The sequence below is a fragment of the Thalassophryne amazonica genome, chromosome 5 (genome assembly GCF_902500255.1).
Source record: "Thalassophryne amazonica chromosome 5, fThaAma1.1, whole genome shotgun sequence".
In the NCBI taxonomy this organism is placed as follows: domain Eukaryota; kingdom Metazoa; phylum Chordata; class Actinopteri; order Batrachoidiformes; family Batrachoididae; genus Thalassophryne; species Thalassophryne amazonica.
The window spans coordinates 1,208,296-1,232,477 of NC_047107.1; the positions used below are offsets into that span (position 1 = coordinate 1,208,296).

At 40.7% G+C, this 24,182-nt stretch overlaps 1 protein-coding gene across 1 annotated transcript in view; it reads left to right on the plus strand.

Annotated features, from left to right (window-relative positions):
• LOC117509706 (nuclear receptor corepressor 2-like) overlaps positions 1–24,182 on the plus strand; it is a 219,620-nt gene that overhangs the window by 138,880 nt on the left and 56,558 nt on the right. The window contains exons 5-6 of the mRNA XM_034169426.1: positions 18,574–18,756; positions 23,447–23,560. Of these exons, the coding sequence (XP_034025317.1) occupies positions 18,574–18,756; positions 23,447–23,560 (297 nt within the window). The remainder of the gene's footprint in view (positions 1–18,573; positions 18,757–23,446; positions 23,561–24,182) is intronic.

Genomic DNA, 24,182 nt, shown 5'->3' on the forward strand with positions numbered 1-24,182 from the left:
TTGTTCTGTTAGACCTCAGTGCTGCTTTTGATACTGTTGACCATAAAATTTTATTACAGAGATTAGAGCATGCCATAGGTATTAAAGGCACTGCGCTGCGGTGGTTTGAATCATATTTGTCTAATAGATTACAATTTGTTCATGTAAATGGGGAATCTTCTTCACAGACTAAAGTTAATTATGGAGTTCCTCAAGGTTCTGTGCTAGGACCAATTTTATTCACTTTATACATGCTTCCCTTAGGCAGTATTATTAGACGGTATTGCTTAAATTTTCATTGTTACGCAGATGATACCCAGCTTTATCTATCCATGAAGCCAGAGGACACACACCAATTACCTAAACTGCAGGATTGTCTTACAGACATAAAGACATGGATGACCTCTAATTTCCTGCTTTTAAACTCAGATAAAACTGAAGTTATTGTACTTGGCCCCACAAATCTTAGAAACATGGTGTCTAACCAGATCCTTACTCTGGATGGCATTACCCTGACCTCTAGTAATACTGTGAGAAATCTTGGAGTCATTTTTGATCAGGATATGTCATTCAAAGCGCATATTAAACAAATATGTAGGACTGCTTTTTTGCATTTACGCAATATCTCTAAAATCAGAAAGGTCTTGTCTCAGAGTGATGCTGAAAAACTAATTCATGCATTTATTTCCTCTAGGCTGGACTATTGTAATTCATTATTATCAGGTTGTCCTAAAAGTTCCCTAAAAAGCCTTCAGTTAATTCAAAATGCTGCAGCTAGAGTACTGACGGGGACTAGAAGGAGAGAGTATATCTCACCCATATTGGCCTCTCTTCATTGGCTTCCTGTTAATTCTAGAATAGAATTTAAAATTCTTCTTCTTACTTATAAGGTTTTGAATAATCAGGTCCCATCTTATCTTAGGGACCTCATAGTACCATATCACCCCAATAGAGCGCTTCGCTCTCAGACTGCAGGCTTACTTGTAGTTCCTAGGGTTTGTAAGAGTAGAATGGGAGGCAGAGCCTTCAGCTTTCAGGCTCGTCTCCTGTGGAACCAGCTCCCAATTCAGATCAGGGAGACAGACACCCTCTCTACTTTTAAGATTAGGCTTAAAACTTTCCTTTTTGCTAAAGCTTATAGTTAGGGCTGGATCAGGTGACCCTGAACCATCCCTTAGTTATGCTGTTATAGATGTAGACTGCTGGGGGGTTCCCATGATGCACTGTTTCTTTCTCTTTTTGCTCTGTATGCACCACTCTGCATTTAATCATTAGTGATTGATCTCTGCTCCCCTCCACAGCATGTCTTTTTCCTGGTTCTCTCCCTCAGCCCCAACCAGTCCCAGCAGAAGACTGCCCCTCCCTGAGCCTGGTTCTGCTGGAGGTTTCTTCCTGTTAAAAGGGAGTTTTTCCTTCCCACTGTAGCCAAGTGCTTGCCCACAGGGGGTCGTTTTGACCGTTGGGGTTTTACATCATTATTGTATGGCCTTGCCTTACAATATAAAGCGCCTTGGGGCAACTGTTTGTTGTGATTTGGCGCTATATAAAAAAAAATTGATTGATTGATTGATTGATTCACTTCCACTTCAAAACAGTTGGTGGAGGTAATGCACCATGTTGGTTTGCATGCCACCAATAATCTCCAACGAAGACGGGTTATTTTGTTTTGGGTTTGGGAGTTTATTAAGTCATATTTTTGGGGACTGCACAGTGGTTTTCCTAACGGTTTACTTTGTTGTGGACATTATGTAAGTAATGAGCTACATATTTCTTCCAGTAGACATACAGTGGGGCAAAAAAGTATTTAGTCAGTCCCTGATTGTCCAAGTTCTCCTACTTACAAAGATGACAAAGGTCTGTAATTTTCATCATAGGTACACTTCAACTGTGAGAGACAAAATGAGAAAAAAAAAATCCAGGAAATCACATTGTAGGATTTTAAAATAATTTATTTGTAAATTATGGTGGAAAATAAGTATTTGGTCAATAACAAAAGTTCAACTCAATACTTTGTAACATAATCTTTGTTTGTAATGACAGAGGTCAAATGTTTCCTGTAAGTCTTCACCAGGTTTGCACACACTGTAGCTGGTATTTTGGTCCATTCCTTCATGCAGATCTCCTCTAGAGCAGTGATGTTTTGGGGCTGTCGCTGGGCAACACAGACTTTCAACTGCCTCAACAAATTCTCTGTGGGGTTGAGGTCTGGAGACTGGCTAGGCCACTCAAGGACCTTGAAATGTTTTTTACGGAGCCACTCCTTCGTTGCCCGAGCAGTGTGTTTGGGATCATTGTCATGCTGGAAGACTCAGCCATGTTGCATCTTCAATGCTCTCACTGATGGAAGGAGGTTCATGATACATGGCCCCGTTTATTCTTCTTCCCTTAACACAGATCAGTCGTCCTGTCCCCTTTGCAGAAAAACAGCCCCAAAGCATGATGTTTCCACCCCCATGCTTCACAGTAGATATGGTGTTCTTGGGATGCAACTCAGCATTCTTCTTCCTCCAAGCATGACAAGTTGAGTTTTTACCAAAATGTTCTATTTTGGTTTCATCTGACCACATGATATTCTCCCAATCCTCTTCTGGATCATCCATATGCTCTCTGACAAACTTCAGACGGGCCTGGACACATACTGGCTTAAGCAGGGGGACACGCCTGGCACTGCAGGATTTGAGTCCCTCTCTGTGTAGTGTGTAGCCTTTTTTACTTTGGTCCCAGCTCTCTGCAGGTCATTCATCAGGTCCCTCTGTGTAGTTCTGGGATTTTTGTTCACCGTTCTCATGATCATTTTGACCCCACGGGATGACATCTTGCGTGGAGCCCCAGATCGAGGGAGATTATCAATGGTCTTGTATGTCTTCCATTTTCTTACAATTGCTCCCACCGTTGATTTATTCACACCAACCTGCTTGACTATTGTAGATTCACTCATCCCAGCCTGGTGCAGGTCTACAATATTCTTCCAGGTGTCCTTCGACAGCTCTTTTGTCTTGGCTATGGTTGAGTTTGGAGTCTGTCTGTTTGAGGCTGTGGACAGGTGTCTTTTATACAGGTAACGAGTTCAAACAGGTGCCATTAATACAGGTAACAGGTGGAGGACAGAAGAGCTTCTTAAAGAAGAAGTTACAGGTCTGTGAGAGCCATAAATCTTGCTTGTTTGTGGGTGACCAAATACTTATTCTTTAAAAATCCTACAGTATGATTTCCTGGATTTTTGTCTCTTAGTTGAAGTGAAACTATGTTGAAAATTACAGACCTCTCTCATCTTTTTAAGTAGGAGAACTTGCACAGTCAGGGACTGACTAAATAGTTTTTTGCCCCACTGTACATTAAATGGAGCTGACGGTAAAGCTACTGAAGCTGCTAACAGGGCAAACACCGTTAGCATACAGACGCAAGTTTAATCTGCAAGTCATAACCCCAAGACGAATGAGTCTGAGCAATGGACAAAAATTTGTCTGAGTAAATAAGTGAAAATAATACGTGATGTTCGTGCTCTGCTGACGTTTGTCAGCTAGCATTAGCCCTTTAGGTGCAGGATGTTGAATCAATCACTGCTGTGCTGAGTGAGTGTTTTATATTTGTAAATTGTTGAATCTGTTTTTATTTTTACCAAATATAAACTTACAGTTTTTTTAATTTACTGCTGTAACTACAAGAAAAGTTGATGCATTAATGTGCAATGAATACTCCTATTGTTCTATTTTAATTGATACTGAGAATTATTATTTTAGAGTTTTTTGAATTGTCATTTCTTTTACTATGTACTATTCTGAGCCACAATGTATTTTTTTTATTAAAGACTGGTAGCACAATACAAGTTGTGTGAAAAGACTGAGGTGGAAAAATTGACTTGACCCAACAAAAAATAAATTTTTTTGGAGACTCAGTGTTTGAGCCGATCAAACCCAGAATACGACCCAAACAAACTGGAGCTGAGTGAGGAAACAAGGTAACAATTTATTGGTGTAAGGTACAGAGGAATTTGTGAATGTGCAGGAGACACCAGTGGCAGGTTGCGTAGATTGCACCAGTACTGGAACGGAGACAGAGGGCCGGAACCAGGTGGCCGCTCACAGAGCTGACAGGAGGCAGGTGATGCTGGAAATGGAACAAAGAGATGTGGTCAGGACAACGAGGAATAATCAGACTGATAGCGAGTCAAATGCTGACGAAGAGCCAGGTACCACGTAGCAGAAATGGAGTTTTCTGGTGAATTCTGGAGTGGATGAACCAGGGCTTCAAGACAGGTGTTATGAGTACTAGAACCGGTGATGCCAATCAGTGTGCCTGGATAAACAGAAGGGGAGGGGGAGCAGAACAGATCATACACCAAGGCAGTACAACACGAGCATATAATGGATTCAAGTGGACCAGTGAATTTTGTCTGTTATAATCAAAATCTGCTATATGTATACAACCCCAATTCCAATGAAGTTGGGACGTTGTGTAAAATGTAAATAAAAACAGAATCCAATGATTTTCAAATCCTCTTCAACCTATATTCAATTGAATACACCACAAAGACAAGATATTTAATGTTCAAACGGATCAACTTGATTGTTTTTGTGCAAATATTTGCCTGCAACACATTTAAAAAAAAAGCTGGGACAGTGGTATGTTTACCACTGTGTTACATCACCTTTCCTTCTAACAACACTCAATAAGTGTTTGGGAACTGAGGACACAACGTCCCAACTTCATTGGATTTGGGGTTGTAGAACAGACAAAATCTGTTACATGTGTGAAACAGATAAGATAGTCAGGAGGTGCTGAATGATGTATGGGGAATCTCTGCACCAATTAGGTTTATGTATTTCCTTGATTAAACACCTGACCTTGAATTGGGACCTGCCTCATTTATTGACCAGGTCTAAACGTCATCTGAAAAACATAAACACCTGCCTTAAAGGAGCACCGGATATTATGTGCATTAAAAAGATTACAGTTGGACAAGTCGGTCTTTTTTTTTTTTAAAGTCTGCTGTCTCCATCTCTGTAACTCCGTGGCCGTTCGATGACATGATGACGACGTGCGCGTGACCCTTCTAAGGTTTTCTGTCACATGTTAATGCAATTTGCTACAGGAACAGTGGCCTTTTCTGGATTAATTTGTTTCTCAATGAGCTCCACTTCTGCATACAATCATCAACCTCCAAACCAATTCTAAGGTGTGCAATTTCCCTCCATGAGTTGCAGGTCATTTGGGCATTTTTTTTCCGGCTCTGTGTTGTAAAGTTGGTCATATTTGTGGACTTTTCTGTCAAATGTATTTGATCCATGATTGAAATATGGTCAGCAGGCGCACTGCAAAAAATATTAAAATATGGTGAGATTAGCAAGATTTCAAAGTATCTTTTTCACTTCAGCTGGGGGTGTGTGATCTATTGGTACATAGAAGTAAGAGACCTCTGGATCCTCCTCCAGACTCTGGCTCTTCTGATATGTGCTCTGACTCTGAACAAGGCTTTGTCTGTGGGGACATTCTAAACACGGGACAACTTGGTACCCAGCTAAAGTTGTTTCCAGGCCTGATGTGCCTTCAAACGACTCTTTGGGACCACAGAAGACACGGTGGTGGTCACATGGTTTAGTTCAGAAGAGTACAGGAAGCTGAAAACTGTAAATGTGGATATTTTTTTTGTGTTGTCTGAAAGCAGTAGATGCAGCAAGAGCATCCAGATCCCATCAAATGTAGACCTGGCAGATCCTGGACTTGAGTGATCTTCATATGTGGTGAATGTGAACTCTACTGGATTGATGGCTTGAAGATTAGTTCCTCAGCAGATGATGAAAACGTGTCAGATATCATTTATGTAGTGCGACTTCCTGTTTTGTTCACATACATGATTAGAAAGTTTGTATAAAAAAAAGAAAAAAGGCTTGCAGCAGCTAATGGCTCGTTTACACCGGACTGAGACCTGTGTCAGACCTTCAAGACCTCATGATGGTTCAAATCCCAGCCTGACCGGAAAATAACTTGGGGCCCTTGGGCAAGGTCCTTAATCCCCTAGTTGCTCCCGGTGTGTAGTGAGCACCTTCGGGGTGAATGTGAGGCATTAATGTAAAGCACTTTGAGAGTCTGATGCAGATGGAAAAGCGCTATATAAATGCAGTCCATTTCCTATTTAATATCTGCGATCATTGATGCAACCCCATACAGAGTTTGGGTTCGGTCAAGTTAAGAGTGAGTTGAGACGTGAGAGTTCAATGTCAGGCTTAACGTAAGCATAACTCAAAACGAGTGGACACAAATGCGAGTTCTCACCAGGGATGGAGTAAGAAAAAGGTTTAAACATCGAAACAAGCAGGGAGTCGGTACACAGGTCATCCAGCACAGAGGCAACAGTAACAGATGGACGTAAGGCTGAGATGTGGTTCAACAGACAGGCACAAGTCAAAATATACAGCGAGGAGGCAATCAGATGCAAGGTCAAGGACAAAGCAAGGTCAGAAATCTGGCAAGCAAAAAAACAGGTCAAAGGAGAGCTTGGAACAAAGGCTGGAAAGTGACATGAAATCAACAGTCTGGCAGTGAGCTATGAAACTATGAAGGCTTAAATAAGGAGCAAACTAATCAAGATGTGATGGGGTGCAGGTGTGTGGAAGGCACTGGAAGGGGTGTGGCTGGGGAAGACAAAGGAGAGTGCAGTGAGACAAAAGCAAAGCCAACTGGGGCAAGAAAACTGACAGAAAAACCGACGGTACAAACATGACATGCTCGACGAACCATAATTAACATGAACAAAACAAAAGGTCAATGATTGTAATAGAAACTAGAACAGGACTGATACAGATTAAAGTATAAAAATAAATACAATAACTGATAAAGAGATGGCAAATTAGACTGCAAGATGAGCAGAAAATAAATGACATTAAACAAAACCAGTGACCAAAGAATACAACACAAAATAAGTGATAAACAGAGAATGCAATAAATAACTAAAAGAACATAATTGGATAAAAACACTGGAGATAAATAATAACCAAAACCCATGGCTAAAGCATAATACAACCCTGATTCTAATGAAGTTGTGACATTGTGTAAATTGTAAATAAAAACAGCATACAATGATTTTCAAATCCTCTTCAACCTATATTCAATTGAATACACCACAAAGACAAGATATTTAATGTTCAAACTGATAAACTTTATTGTTTTTGTGCAAATATTTGCTCATTTTGAAATGGATGCCTGCAACATGTTTCTAAAAAGCTGGGACAGTGGTATGTTTCCCACTGTGTTACATCACCTTTCCTTCTAACAACACTCAATAAGTGTTTGGGAACTGAGGACACTAATTGTTGAAGCTTTGTAGGTGGAATTCTTTCTCATTCTTGCTTGTTGTACGACTTAAGTTGTTCAACAGTCCGGGGTCTCCGTTGTCGTATTTTGTGCTTCATAATGCGCCACACATTTTCAATGGGCGACAGGTCTGGACTGCAGGCAGGCCAGTCTAGTACCCGCACTCTTTTACTACGAAGCCACGCTGTTGTAACACGTGCAGAATGTGGCTTGGCATTGTCTTGCTGAAATAAGCAGGGACGTCCCTGAAAAAGACGTTGCTTGGATGGCAGCATGTGTTGCTCCAAAACCTGGATGTACCTTTCAGCATTGATGGTGCCATCACAGATGTGTAAGTTGTCCATGTCATGGGCACTAACACACCCCCATACCATCACAGATGCTGGCTTTAGAACTTTGCGCTGGTAACAATCTGGATGGACCTTTTCCTCTTTTGTCCAGAGGACACAATGTCCATGATTTCCAAAAACAATTTGAAATGTGGACTCATCAGACCACAGCACACTTTTCCACTTTGTGTCTGTTCATTTCAAATGAGCTCGGGCTCAGAGAAGGCGGCGGCGTTTCTGGATGTTGTTGATGTTTGGCTTTCACTTTGCATGGTAGAGTTTTAACTTGCACTTGTAGATGTAGCGACGAACTGTGTTAACTGACAGTGGTTTTCTGAAGTGTTCCTGAGCCCACGCAGTAAGATCCTTTACACAATGATGTCGGTTTTTAATGCAGTGCCACCTGAGGGATTGAAGGTCACGGGCATTCAGTGTTGGTTTTCGGCCTTGTCGCTTACGTGTAGAAAGTTCTCCAGATTCTCTGAATCTTCTGATTATATTATGGACTGTAGATGATGGAATCCCTAAATTCCTTGCAATTGAACACTGAGAAACATTGTTCTTTACCCTCTGGGGCCAACGCCATCTTATATGATGGCTGAGACCAAGTTTTACTAAATTAAATTGGGTCATCGTCACATGGTTTTCCAAAATCCAATCGTTGGGCAGAGTTACCTCACGTGATACACCAAAGATTGTTTTTAGGAGTGATGTGTTAATAGTTGGTCTGTTTGAATAGCCCCCTGGCTGCTGGCTCCAATGCGCCCTGCGCCATTACGCACAGCGATCAGTGAAAGTGAGCAGACGGAGCAGATGTAGAACCTCTGATGACAATCTCACATGCTCAATGTGAGTGTGTGAGTATCAGGATTGCTGCACTAGTTTGCCTGTGAATGTTTTTGGATAAGCCTGTGGCAAGGTCTCTTGCTCCGGCGAAAAGCACTGCTTACCATATCAGTTGCGGGGGGGCACTCCTCAGAGTGTAAATGGGCCTCGAAGTGTGAAAACTGCTTTTAGAGCAGGAGAGAACAAACACACAGTCAACTTCATAGAAGTCTAATTTTGTGATGTGACCTTTGTGTAATAGCAGACAGAAATTGCTTTGAGATGAAGACAAACAATACGCATAGACCATTTTGTATATATTGTTCAAAATGTGCATTTGTGTTTATTGTTTGAACCTTTTTGTTGTACAGTCTTTCACACAAGACCTCAAATTATCTTCATAAAGTGTCAAAACAGTTGTTTATTATAGTTTGCTGTGTGTTTCAGTAAATGTGTGTGAAAATTATTCCCGCTTTATTTTTTCCTTATTTCTGATTGTAAACCTTTATTACACTTATAAAACATCACTATAGCATATATATTCTGAAAGTACAGGTTGTCCTGAAAAAAAAGAGAGACAAACATACGTACTTGACATACTTGATTGTGGGATGCAGGGAGAGCTGTTAACAGCAATAATAAAACATTTATGCCAGGTGAGTGAACTGTCCAAAAAATGCCCTCGGACCCCAGAGGGTTAAACTGTTGGACTATTTTTTCACGCAGTTGTTTACAAAGTGGTTTTCCTCACTCCATCTTTGCTTGTGAACGGCTGAGACTTTTGGTGATGCTCCTTTTATACCCAGTCATGACACTCACCTGTTTCCATTTAACCTGTTCACCTGTGGAATGTTCCATTTAGGTGTTCTTTGAGCATTCATCAAATTTTCCATCTTTTGTTGCCCCGTCTCAACTTTTTTGAAATGTGTTGCAGGCATCCATTTCAAAATGAGCAAATATTTGCACAAAAACAATAAAGTTTATCAGTTAGAACATTAAATATCTTGTCTTTGTGGTGTATTCAGTTGAATATAGGTTGAAGAGGATTTGAAAATCATTGTATTCTGTTTTTATTTACATTTTACACAACGTCCCAACTTCATTAGAATCGGGGTTGTACAATAAATATGAAAAACTAAACTAAGACTGAACTAAAGGAAGCACAATTGAAAGTATACAAAAGTAATACAACAAGCAATAAGGAAAGTTGGGCTCAAGCAAATCTAACAACGTTAAGACCTTTGGAGTCCCTGTATAAAAGGGCTCTTAGAATCCTTGATCAAAAAAGTATTCAATATCATCATTGTCATATTTTGAGCAAATATGCTATGCTCAGCTTTGAAAATTTGATCTTTTTCCATGAGGTTCAAATAGTATACAAAATAGTTCATAATCAAGCTCCGCCACCTCTCAAGAACTTCATTCACCTGTCCTCTGATACAACAACAAGACAACAGTAACAAGAGCAACCACTCAGAGGCAGTGCACCATTCCCAAATGTAAGACTGCATTTGCACAATTGACATTTTCTTACAGAGCCACAAAGAAGTGGAACATATCAGAAGAAATAAAAACACAACCAGACTTTAAGACATTTTCTGTAAAGGTAAAATCATGGCTTCTTCAAAACCAAAGATGTAGGCACTAAACATATAGCACTGCTAAAGGTAACACTGAACATGTGTAATAAGTGTTCTGATTCTGTATAGAAATTGAGAGATGAACTGTATGAAGGGTGAATATGCTTTACAAGTGTTTTGATATTGTACAGTAATTGAGAGGTTTAGATGAATTTATGAATATCGTGATAATTTTGATGTTTTGATGCTGCATGTTATGAGTGACAGGGATGAATTATGAATGGTTGTTTTAAACAGTTTAATATGGCACAGTATTTTAGAAATGAATGACGTAAGAATGAATTTAATATTATATATTTTATGAATTTAGTATTATATATTTTCTAGGTTTGTTTGTGATGTATTTAATAGCCCTATGTGTATCCCCCTGACCCTCAAGAACTACAATCAATCAATCAATCAATCAATTTTTTTATATAGCGCCAAATCACAACAAACAGTTGCCCCAAGGCGCTTTATATTGTAAGGCAAGGCCATACAATAATTATGTAAAACCCCAACGGTCAAAACGACCCCCTGTGAGCAAGCACTTGGCTACAGTGGGAAGGAAAAACTCCCTTTTAACAGGAAGAAACCTCCAGCAGAACCAGGCTCAGGGAGGGGCAGTCTTCTGCTGGGACTGGTTGGGGCTGAGGGAGAGAACCAGGAAAAAGACATGCTGTGGAGGGGAGCAGAGATCGATCACTAATGATTAAATGCAGAGTGGTGCATACAGAGCAAAAAGAGAAAGAAAGTGCATCATGGGAACCCCCCAGCAGTCTACGTCTATAGCAGCATAACTAAGGGATGGTTCAGGGTCACCTGATCCAGCCCTAACTATAAGCTTTAGCAAAAAGGAAAGTTTTAAGCCTAATCTTAAAAGTAGAGAGGGTGTCTGTCTCCCTGATCTGAATTGGGAGCTGGTTCCACAGGAGAGGAGCCTGAAAGCTGAAGGCTCTGCCTCCCATTCTACTCTTACAAACCCTAGGAACTACAAGTAAGCCTGCAGTCTGAGAGCGAAGCGCTCTATTGGGGTGATATGGTACTACGAGGTCCCTAAGATAAGATGGGACCTGATTATTCAAAACCTTATAAGTAAGAAGAAGAATTTTAAATTCTATTCTAGAATTAACAGGAAGCCAATGAAGAGAGGCCAATATGGGTGAGATATGCTCTCTCCTTCTAGTCCCCGTCAGTACTCTAGCTGCAGCATTTTGAATTAACTGAAGGCTTTTTAGGGAACTTTTAGGACAACCTGATAATAATGAATTACAATAGTCCAGCCTAGAGGAAATAAATGCATGAATTAGTTTTTCAGCATCACTCTGAGACAAGACCTTTCTGATTTTAGAGATATTGCGTAAATGCAAAAAAGCAGTCCTACATATTTGTTTAATATGCGCTTTGAATGACATATCCTGATCAGATGGAACTACAGATGGAAATTAGCTGTTGCAGCTACAATCTGGTACAAACATCTCTCCTTGATGAGAATAATGTAATTGTATGCTGTCCTTGTACAAATAAATGGAAATGAAATGAAATGAAAAACAAACTACAGGCAAGACAGGAACTAAGACGAAACTAAATAGATGGCAACCAAGTGGAACACAGAAAATAAATGAAACAAAACTAATCATAAATAGAGCATGAAGAAAACATGATATAAATAAAAACTCAGAAAGTTCAGAATTTGGAGGCCAATGAGAACCCAAACAATGAGAAACCAAACGGGAGCCCCTCGTGGCAGGAGAATGACGATCAAGGCTAATTATGAGATCCATTTGTCTGTTAACTTGGCGCACAACTTGTGCGAGTGTTTAAAACAGTTCAGTACACTCGCACACTTGTTGGAGACCGATGGAGAGTGATAGCGACCAAGAGGGATCTTTTTTTCCAACCATGGAGACCCCAGTGTGACCAACCTTCAACTCCAGTGAGAGTCAGTGGGAGTGGGGGTAAGCAGAGACCATTTTCCAATCACAACTTGGCCGTGGATTCGGTGTAAACAGGGTGGAAGTGCTGAGAGATTTTGTATTTTTTAAATGTGGAGTTGAGTTCCTGAGACAATGTGACACAACCGTGAAATGTTAATTTGATGTTTTTTGTCACCAAGTTGTGACATGAGGAGAGGTTGTGCCATGTGACCGGGCCAGTAGTGGCCCGGTCACATGGCACAATTTCTGAGCGAAAAGAAAAAAGTAAAGTAACAAATTGTCGAGAAAAGGTTGATGGATTGAGCTTTTGACTTTTCCCATCACCGAATAGCCTGTGAATCAAGAGCGCATAAGAAACGAAAGAGGAACAATGAAACCGAAGCTAACATTGATCTCGACTAAATGAAACGCGCCTGGAGCCACTGTTGGAGCAGTGTGTGCCTGCGTCCTGCTCTGCGTTCCAGGACTTGGCACTGGGACGGAGCTCTGTAGCACCTGAGTCCTGGAGAAGCTGCAAAGGGAAACGTGCGATCCAACCCACTCTGGAGATCTGCGTGCATGTCGGTGGGTCCACCTGCTCTTGTTGCTCGTCCAGAACAAAAGAGGGATCATCTCCATCATCATCAGAATCCTCACTGTCTGGTTCAGACTGACGATGCGCTGCGTGCTCTGTCTTGCTCCAATTTAAAAAAAAAAAAAAAAAAAAAAAAGCTGAAGCACTTGCTCAACATTGATGCCTCATTTTTACCAAACAAACAAACAAACACAAACACGCCAAATCTTTCTCAAATCTCTCAAATACCGAAACTCTACTTTTAATGTATGCGTTCTGTTGTGTGTAGCCCTTGCCACACTCCTGTCTTTGTGTTTTTTTGCGTTATCTTTATATAATCATCTGAATCATCTACCTGTTGCCACATGTACAGAAGGGCTGGATTGTCATTCCGACAGTCATATTGTTATATTTAATAAAAAAATAAGCACATGTAGGAGACGACTGCTGACGCAGCTTTCAAGTACTGTTGGAAATTACACTACTTTTTTGTTGTTTCAAATTCAGGAGTTGCTTGTAGGAGTGTGGTTTTCATTTTATTTTTGGTAAAATAATTCCCTGTATCCACACAAAAGATTACTTCTGGCCTATGTAAGATGCCTGAGCCCAGTGAAGCTGACCCCCCACCCAGATAAAAAAAATCCAAACAGGCTAAGTTTGCCCTGTAGTTTCTGACGGTACATGAACGCAGCAGCAACACTCACAAACTGGCTTCTGTACTGTGAGAAAACATTCAGCTGGTCGATTGAAGTCAAACTAAACGCTAATGTAACAAAAACTAAGCAAATGATGAAAAACCGGCCAAAACGACAGTAAAATGAAATACGGAGGAATTGAGGTTTTCAGTGGCTGTCGTTCAAATTTTTGGACAGTTTAAAAATCCTGACGAAACGACCGCTGCAGGAACAAAGCTGTGTGAAGGTTAATGATGCCAACGAAAGTCGATGAAAGTCCAGATTTCTTGTTTCGTTTGGGCTTCGTTGCCCTTCGTTAAGTGCCGTGTGACCGGGCCAGTAGAAGCATCCACCCCTGAGAGCACACAGCCAGCAAACCCCCCTATACAGGGATGAAGTCTGTTGTGTAGGGCTGCTCGATTATGGAAAAAAATAGTATCACGATTATTTAGGTAAATACTGAAATCACGATTATTCAAACGATTATTTTTTTTTTTGTTACACAATGCATTTATTCAGCATTTTGCTCACTGTAAAAAAAAATAAATAAATTGTTATAGACAATGTGCTCAAAACATCCAAATTGAAAATGTACTGTACCTTACCTATATAAAACATAAAATGAATAAAATAAAATATTAAAAATATCATATTATATATTATTTTTCTGTTTTCCTCTCCCTTCCCTGTTGTCACTGACCAGTTGGTCAGTGCCTTTGGGCATCTCCCTGACTTGTGCTACTAGGACATAGTGCGGCTGCATTGTTTTTGTTTCAATTTATGTTCATTAGTTTGTGTTTTTGTCATCATTCCCTTGACCACGTCTCCTTATCTCCTTTTGGAGAAATTTACAAGAAACAAAGTAAATAAACATAACCATACATAACCAAACAAAATAATAAATATAAAGAAACACTAAACAGTTTGTATATAAAAAAGGAAAAAAAAAAAAAAAAAAAAAAAAAAACGATGGAAAAACGCCTGAAAAAATAAGTTATTTAAAGTTAAGCTCTTGTGGTGTCTGAAAAAAGCTGTAGCTTTATTTGGTAAAAAATAAAAAAGATTGAACCATTTAGAAATTAAAGCTTTCACTCAGATCAACTGTGCTAAAAGGCTAAGCTAACGTTAGCTGATCATTAAACCTTCACAGTTCAGTAAACGTCACGTTTTATTTTTACATTATTCTCACCTCGATAAAGCTGCAGAACTAAACTCCGTTGGGCAAACTGGGACTTCACATATATCCAAAAAGTGGGAGATTTTGAACTGAGTGGGTTTGCTCCATCACCCCGGCTGCCTGCCTCGCTCTGTCCAGTGATGATGCCTGAAGGCCGACTTCTCCGTGCGGGTCGGTCCGCTGTCACGGTTCGATCGATATCCCACCAAGTCGTCAGTCCTCCCTCGGTTGGCGTCACTCTAAAAAAATATCTGAAAAAACCTTCTCCCAGCAGGGTGATGGAGAATCGTTCTGCTGTTTTTTAAAGCTTTTTTGTGGTTCAGGCGATGCAAATTCAAGATGATCTCTGAACTTTTTTCAGGTTGTGGAAACAGCCAGAGTGTGATGTAGCAATCCCGCCCCCATGCCGCTTCCGAAGCGACGCGTCTGATGTCATGCGTCTTGGGACACATTGACGGATTGAATTAAACCGTTTCACTCGATTATACGAGTTTGGAGATCGTTTAATACAAATATCGCGACCGAAATTCGGTTAATTGCACAGCCCTACTGTTGTGTGACATGAAAATTTGGTAGGATGCACCGGGATGCTAAAGGGAGGCACAGTGCACACCTTGGTACTACAAGGCATGCTGTGGTTGTGATGGTCACTGTGAACTTTTGAGCAAGTTCAAAACAAACACAGAATGGAAGCTGAATGAACACGTAGTGATCAGGGCAGTTTGCCATGATTTTTATAATTAAAGTTTATTATAATGTGCTGCTGTTGTTTTTACAATATGGGTCACCACAGGTCAGTGCAGCGGCCAACAGAATTCGTCCGACCAGTCAATCGTTGTTGCAAAAAGTAAACGGTAATAAGCTATTGGCACAATTTTTTTTTCTTTTTAGTTTATTAAAGAGCGGAGATGTAATCAGAGGTGAGTGACCGCCGTGGTGGTGAGTGCTGGCACTCAGCTCTATAATGCAGCACAGACCCACAGCGGGCGTTTGCACTCAACTCTTTCAGCACCTTGGACAGCATCACAGTCAAAGGCTCGTGTCTAAAACCAGCATATTCGGCCAACAAATCAGATGGGATGTTTCCTCTTGAACAGCTCGGCAAAAATCATCTATGATATGATCATGACCAAAAATTTACATTTCAAACTGTGTATTTGATGTATTATCCTTTTGCAGGAATAATTTTTTTTCTGACTCCATGTCTAAAATGCCAGTAAAAGTATAGAAAATAGCCCCCCCCCCTTTCAAAAAATGCTGAAAAACAATGTTTTTGACTTGAGAATCACCCAAACAGCCACACAGTCCTCTTACAGGTTTAAAATAGTGTCAGAATGTTTGACTTGAGATGTTTCTCATCCAGATTGTAATGTTCAATCAGCAGGTTTGGAAATGAAATGTTCTGGGATCCAGTGAGATCATTATTAAAGGGACAAATCACTTTTTATCTGCCGTTTACATAGTTAATGTTCTCACAGATACAGTATCCTCCTGATTTAGTCGGTTTATTGACACAACTTCTCTGTGACATACACTCAACAAAAATATAAACGCAACACTTTTGGTTTTGCTCCCATTTTGTATGAGATGAACTCAAAGATCTAAAACTTTTTCCACATATACAATATCACCATTTCCCTCAAATATTGTTCACAAACCCGTCTAAATCTGTGATAGTGAGCACTTCTCCTTTGCTGAGATAATCCATCCCACCTCACAGGTGTGCCATATCAAGATGCTGATTAGACACCATGATTAGTGCACAGGTGTGCCTTAGACTGCCCACAATAAAAGGCCACTCTGAAAGGTGCAGTTTTGTTTTATTGGGGGGGGGGGGATACCAGTCAGTATCTGGTGTGACCACCATTTGCCTCATGCAGTGCAACACATCTCCTTCGCATAAAGTTGATCAGGTTTTCAATTGTGGCCTGTGGAATGTTGGTCCACTCCTGTTCAATGGCTGTGCAAAGTTGCTGGATATTGGCAGGAACTGGTACACGCTGTCGTATACGCCGGTCCAGAGCATCCCAAACATGCTCAATGGGTGACATGTCCGGTGAGTATGCCGGCCATGCAAGAACTGGGACATTTTCAGCTTCCAAGAATTGTGTACAGATCCTTGCAACATGGGGCCGTGCATTATCCTGCTGCAACATGAGGTGATGTTCTTGGATGTATGGCACAACAATGGGCCTCAGGATCTCATCACGGTATCTCTGTGCATTCAAAATGCCATCAATAAAATGCACCTGTGTTCTTCGTCCATAACAGACGCCTGCCCATACCATAACCCCACCGCCACCATGGGCCACTCGATCCACAACATTGACATCAGAAAACCGCTCATCCAGACGACCCCACACACGCTGTCTGCCATCTGCCCTGGACAGTGTGAACCGGGATTCATCTGTGAAGAGAACACCTCTCCAACGTGCCAAACGCCAGCGAATATGAGCATTTGCCCACTCAAGTCGGTTACGACGACGAACTGGAGTCAGGTCGAGACCCCGATGAGGACGACGAGCATGCAGATGAGCTTCCCTGAGACGGTTTCTGACAGTTTGTGCAGACATTCTTTGGTTATGCAAACCGATTGTTTCAGCAGCTGTCCGAGTGGCTGGTCTCAGACGATCTTGGAGGTGAACATGCTGGATGTGGAGGTCCTGGGCTGGTGTGGTTACACGTGGTCTGCGGTTGTGAGGCTGGTTGGATGTACTGCCAAATTCTCTGAAACGCCTTTGGAGACGGCTTATGGTAGAGAAATGAACATTCAATACACGAGCAACAGCTCTGGTTGACATTCCTGCTGTCAGCATGCCAATTGCACGCTCCCTCAAATCTTGCGACATCTGTGGCATTGTGCTGTGTGATAAAACTGCTCCTTTCAGAGTGGCCTTTTATTGTGGGCAGTCTAAGGCACACCTGTGCACTAATCATGGTGTCTAATCAGCATCTTGATATGGCACACCTGTGAGGTGGGATGGATTATCTCAGCAAAGGAGAAGTGCTCACTATCACAGATTTAGACTGGTTTGTGAACAATATTTGAGGGAAATGGTGATATTGTGTATGTGGAAAAAGTTTTAGATCTTTGAGTTCATCTCATACAAAATGGAAGCAAAACCAAAAGTGTTGCGTTTATATTTTTGTTGAGTGTATGTAACAGAATTACCCCCCCCCCCCCCACACACACACGCTCTAATTTGACCAGAGATTATTTGAAGCCCCCTGAAATCCTGTGTTCTCTCAGCTCTGCTCCAACATCAGAGAGAAAACACAAACCATCTCCATCTCACACAGCACTGAGGTGATAAAAAGTTTTGAAATCATTCTTTGTGGTGCACTTCAGTATGTTCATGATACGCCATGTTCTGCAAATGTCAGTTTATTTTTATACATAAAAATATTTGTTTTTAATAACACTGAAAGTTTGTTTACTGTATTTTCGAGAGTAAAAGAATAAGCCAACTGGATTTGCCATAACTGTTTTTGTGTGCTTCTGAGAGCTGTATGTGCCTTACAGTTTGGGGAGGGAGAGATATTTTCAGAAAAAAATTATACACGCAACAAATGAACTAAAACTACTTTTTTCCTCAGCATTTCTTGTTTTATTTTAATCAGATACAAACCTGTAATTTAATAAACCATAAATGATCTGCCGGTGAAACTCTCACAGTTGTCACATGGTTAACGCAGGTGAAGTAGCATCGCGTTACATGACATGAGCAAGCTGTAAAACATGACGTGTTGAAGACGTGAAGGATTCAGTCCATCCACCGTGAATCGCTGCTTCCAGCCGCTCAGTTTGTGGCCAGCAGCTACAGTATCAACGTGGAATTCAAGAAAACCTTGTACAGGCTAACATCGCTAAAACTGTTTCCCATTATGCATCTGATGGTGTGTGTGACTCACCCTCTGATGCCTTTCATTGTGGCTCTGCATTAGTCCTGAGACATCCTGCTTTGATTCAATCCTACATTACTGTGGCCTCCACCAGTCAGCCGTCCCTGTGGTATTTTACTTGTCTTGACCCAGTTGAGGACTCCCTTCACACTGCAGGAAACCAGCCTACGTGATGATGTTTAACTATCTAGTCACTTCTGAGCTCATCTTTGTAAACTTTATTTTATGACATGAATCTGCCCCCCTCCCCCACTGTCTTCCCTTAGGAGCGTCTCAGTTCAATGGGAAAACTGGAGCCAATCTCCCCTGTGAGCCCAGTCCATATGGACCCCGACCTGGATCTGGTGCAGGCTCGCTTCTCTAAAGAGGAGCTGATCCAGAACATGGACCGCGTGGACAGAGAAATCACCATGGTGGAGCAGCAGATCTGCAAGCTACGCAAGAAACAGGTCTGGAAGCTCCTCAGAGAGGTTCTGGGACTGGTACACTCTGTTCTATCATCTTAATGTATTGCTGTTAGATTTGGACTCTAACCAGTGACTGGATGACTTTGGTACTAGGTGACTTGTAGTCTTACACACCTCTCTGCAGCTTCTCTCCCCCTGCCATCCCCTCATTACCCCATCCCCGTAGAGACGGTGCCTGCTCCCAGACCACCAATAACCAGCAAAAATCTATTTAAGCATAAAAATTCAAAAAGAAAAAATAATATAGCACCTTCAACTGCACCACAGACTAAAACAGTTAAATGTGGTCTATTAAACATTAGGTCTCTCTCTTCTAAGTCCCTGTTGGTAAATGATATAATAATTGATCAACATATTGATTTATTCTGCCTTACAGAAACCTGGTTACAGCAGGATGAATATGTTAGTTTAAATGAGTCAACACCCCCGAGTCACACTAACTGTCAGAATGCTCGTAGCACGGGCCGAGGCGGAGGATTAGCAGCAATCTTCCATTCCAGCTTATTAATTAATCAAAAACCCAGACAGAGCTTTAATTCATTTGAAAGCTTGACTCTTAGTCTTGTCCATCCAAATTGGAAGTCCGAACGTCCGAACCTATCGTCCACCTGGTCGTTACTGTGAGTTTCTCTGTGAATTTTCAGACCTTTTGTCTGACTTAGTGCTTAGCTCAGATAAGATAATTATAGTGGGCGATTTTAACATCCACACAGATGCTGAGAATGACAGCCTCAACACTGCATTTAATCTATTATTAGACTCAATTGGCTTTGCTCAAAATGTAAATGAGTCCACCCACCACTTTAATCATATCTTAGATCTTGCTCTGACTTATGGTATGGAAATTGAAGACTTAACAGTATTCCCTGAAAACTCCCTTCTGTCTGATCATTTCTTAATAACATTTACATTTACTCTGATGGACTACCCAGCAGTGGGGAATAAGTTTCATTACACTAGAAGTCTTTCAGAAAGCACTGTAACTAGGTTTAAGGATATGATTCCTTCTTTATGTTCTCTAATGCCATATACCAACACAGTGCAGAGTAGCTACCTAAACTCTGTAAGTGAGATAGAGTATCTCGTCAGTAGTTTTACATCCTCATTGAAGACAACTTTGGATGCTGTAGCTCCTCTGAAAAAGAGAGCTTTAAATCAGAAGTGCCTGACTCCGTGGTATAACTCACAAACTCGCAGCTTAAAGCAGATAACCCGTAAGTTGGAGAGGAAATGGCGTCTCACTAATTTAGAAGATCTTCACTTAGCCTGGAAAAAGAGTCTGTTGCTCTATAAAAAAGCCCTCCGTAAAGCTAGGACATCTTACTACTCATCACTAATTGAAGAAAATAAGAACAACCCCAGGTTTCTTTTCAGCACTGTAGCCAGGCTGACAAAGAGTCAGAGCTCTATTGAGCTGAGTATTCCTTTAACTTTAATTAGTAATGACTTCATGACTTTCTTTGCTAATAAAATTTTAACTATTAGAGAAAAAATTACTCATAACCATCCCAAAGACGTATCGTTATCTTTGGCTGCTTTCAGTGATGCCAGTATTTGGTTAGACTCTTTCTCTCCGATTGTTCTGTCTGAGTTATTTTCATTAGTTACTTCATCCAAACCATCAACATGTCTATTGGACCCCATTCCTACCAGGCTGCTCAAGGAAGCCCTACCATTATTTAATGCGTCGATCTTAAATATGATCAATCTATCTTTATTAGTTGGCTATGTACCACAGGCTTTTAAGGTGGCAGTAATTAAACCATTACTTAAAAAGCCATCACTTGACCCAGCTATCTTAGCTAATTATAGGCCAATCTCCAACCTTCCTTTTCTCTCAAAAATTCTTGAAAGGGTAGTTGTAAAACAGCTAACTGATCATCTGCAGAGGAATGGTCTATTTGAAGAGTTTCAGTCGGGTTTTAGAATTCATCATAGTACAGAAACAGCATTAGTGAAGGTTACAAATGATCTTCTTATGGCCTCAGACAGTGGACTCATCTCTGTGCTTGTTCTGTTAGACCTCAGTGCTGCTTTTGATACTGTTGACCATAAAATTTTATTACAGAGATTAGAGCATGCCATAGGTATTAAAGGCACTGCGCTGTGGTGGTTTGAATCATATTTATCTAATAGATTACAATTTGTTCATGTAAATGGGGAATCTTCTTCACAGACTAAGGTTAATTATGGAGTTCCACAAGGTTCTGTGCTAGGACCAATTTTATTCACTTTATACATGCTTCCCTTAGGCAGTATTATTAGACGGTATTGCTTAAATTTTCATTGTTACGCAGATGATACCCAGCTTTATCTATCCATGAAGCCAGAGGACACACACCAATTAGCTAAACTGCAGGATTGTCTTACAGACATAAAGACATGGATGACCTCTAATTTCCTGCTTTTAAACTCAGATAAAACTGAAGTTATTGTACTTGGCCCCACAAATCTTAGAAACATGGTGTCTAACCAGATCCTTACTCTGGATGGCATTACCCTGACCTCTAGTAATACTGTGAGAAATCTTGGAGTCATTTTTGATCAGGATATGTCATTCAAAGCGCATATTAAACAAATATGTAGGACTGCTTTTTTGCATTTACGCAATATCTCTAAAATCAGAAAGGTCTTGTCTCAGAGTGATGCTGAAAAACTAATTCATGCATTTATTTCCTCTAGGCTGGACTATTGTAATTCATTATTATCAGGTTGTCCTAAAAGTTCCCTAAAAAGCCTTCAGTTAATTCAAAATGCTGCAGCTAGAGTACTGACGGGGACTAGAAGGAGAGAGCATATCTCACCCATATTGGCCTCTCTTCATTGGCTTCCTGTTAATTCTAGAATAGAATTTAAAATTCTTCTTCTTACTTATAAGGTTTTGAATAATCAGGTCCCATCTTATCTTAGGGACCTCATAGTACCATATCACCCCAATAGAGCGCTTCGCTCTCAGACTGCAGGCTTACTTGTAGTTCCTAGGGTTTGTAAGAGTAGAATGGGAGGCAGAGCCTTCAGCTTTCAGGCTCCTCTCCTGTGGAACCAGCTCCCAATTCAGATCAGGGAGACAGACACCCTCTCTACTTTTAAGATTAGGCTTAAAACTTTCCTTTTTTGCTAAAGCTTATAGTTAGGGCTGGATCAGGTGACTCTGAACCATCCCTTAGTTATGCTGCTATAGACTTAGACTGCTGTGGGGTTCCCATGATGCACTGAGTGTTTCTTTCTCTTTTTGCTCTGTATGCACCACTCTGCATTTAATCATTAGTGATCGATCTCTGCTCCCCTCCACAGCATGTCTTTTTCCTGGTTCTCTCCCTCAGCCCCAACCAGTCCCAGCAGAAGACTGCCCCTCCCTGAGCCTGGTTCTGCTGGAGGTTTCTTCCTGTTAAAAGGGAGTTTTTCCTTTGCACTGTCGCCCAGTGCTTGCTCACAGGGGGTCGTTTTGACCTTTGGGGTTTTTACGTAATTATTGTATGGCCTTGCCTTACAATATAAAGCGCCTTGGGGCGACTGTTTGTTGTGATTTGGCGCTATATAAATAAAATTGAATTGAATTGAAATTGACTGTGTAGGCAGGACCCAAGGATCCTCCACAGACACGTGGAACCAAAACACGGGAAAAATCCAGAGATATATCCATTAATTTGGATGCTAATATGTTCCTGGTGATCACCAGACAGGAGCCCTATGTGTATGTATGTACAAGTGTGTGTGTGTGTGTATATATATATATATATATATATATATATATATATATATATATATATATATACGTACTGACATGCACCTGGACACAGCATGTCAACACTAAAACCTTCAAAATTAGTGCAATACTTTAAAACTAAAACATATATCTGATATTTTCACTTTATAAAACTTTAGACGTGACGTTAATTTAAATAACTTGTCCAAAATTAGTTTGGTTAAAATTTTTAACCATAAGTTAAAACTGTATGCCTCTGGATGACTTCGGTGATATTGCCAGTGTGTCAGTATGGGATTAAAAGAAATGAGTGTTTTTTCTTTTCTGTGACTAGTTCTCCTTTGCCTGCAGAGGATAGAGCGGTTTCTTCTGGAACCAGCTCTCCTCTGTTTGCACAGGACAGAACTGCACATCTACTACATAACAGTTAACAGGTAGGTAATCAATTGATTTTAAACTTAATAAATGTTTGTAACTATAAATCTTTGTTCACCACACCTTCAAAAATATGTTTTCCGTCTAAAAATTATTGGACCAAAAGTTATCGGAAGATAATTGGTCTGTGGATGGCTTTCAAAGTTATCTGAAAAGCTAATCCAATAATGAAAACTTTAGCTTCCATAATTAGCGGTTTGCGGATTAGCAGAACTGTGCCCGCCACTGATTATTATTATTATTATTATTATTATTTAAAATATGTAAAGTTTCATAGGCTCCATCTTGTGAGCTGACCAAAGATGAGTGATTTATTTTGGGAGGTTGACTATGGGCGCAGCCTATAGGGGGCACTGAAATTCAGTACTTTTCACAGTTTACAGCCATATTCCCAGGGTGCGATCAAAGTGTACCTCAAAGTTCTGTATACATACACGCATATATATATATATATATATATGTATGCATATATATGTGTGTATGTGTGTGTGTAAAATCATTTGACAGTTGTTATTGTCTGTTTGTTTACAGCAACAGCTGGAAAAGGAGGCAGCTAAGCCCCATGAACTGGATCGGCCCATCTCGCCTCCACCCAGCGAGGCCAAACATCGCAGCCTGGTTCAGATCATCTACGATGAAAACAGGGTCAGTGGAAATCACTCACCTCCTGCTGCTCAGTCCATCCAGACTGGACCAAACCCTCAGGATTTAATTCCTTCCATGCCCTGGTTCTCAAGATCACAGTTTAGACACCAAAGAATATGGTAGTGGAGTTCACTAAAGATCAGTTGTGGGGTGCTAGAGATCACAGTAGTGGGGCTCACTAAAGATCACAGTGGTGGGGAGCCAAAGATCACAGTAGTGGGATCCACTAAAAATCACAGTGGTTCCTTCTTCAAATGAGACAATGGCGAGAAAAATATAAAGTTTTCATCCTCAGTTGGTCAATTCTATGGTAATGGAATTACAACAGCAGCAAAATCTGCACATATGGCATCTAACCACGACAGATTAGCTCAGATTGTAATTCCATTACCGTAGAATTGCCCAGTTGCACATGTATTTGCCCACTTACCACTGTCCATTGCACATACAGCTGATATACCTCACTAATTTTCATGAATATGTACATAGTTGCCGCTCCATAGCTGCTTCTCTGCATTCTTTATATTGATATTATGTGTCATATGCTGCTGTCTACATTTGCTTTTATTTTTGTTTTTAATAGCATACACGGGGACAGCAAAGAAAAATTTTCATTGTACAG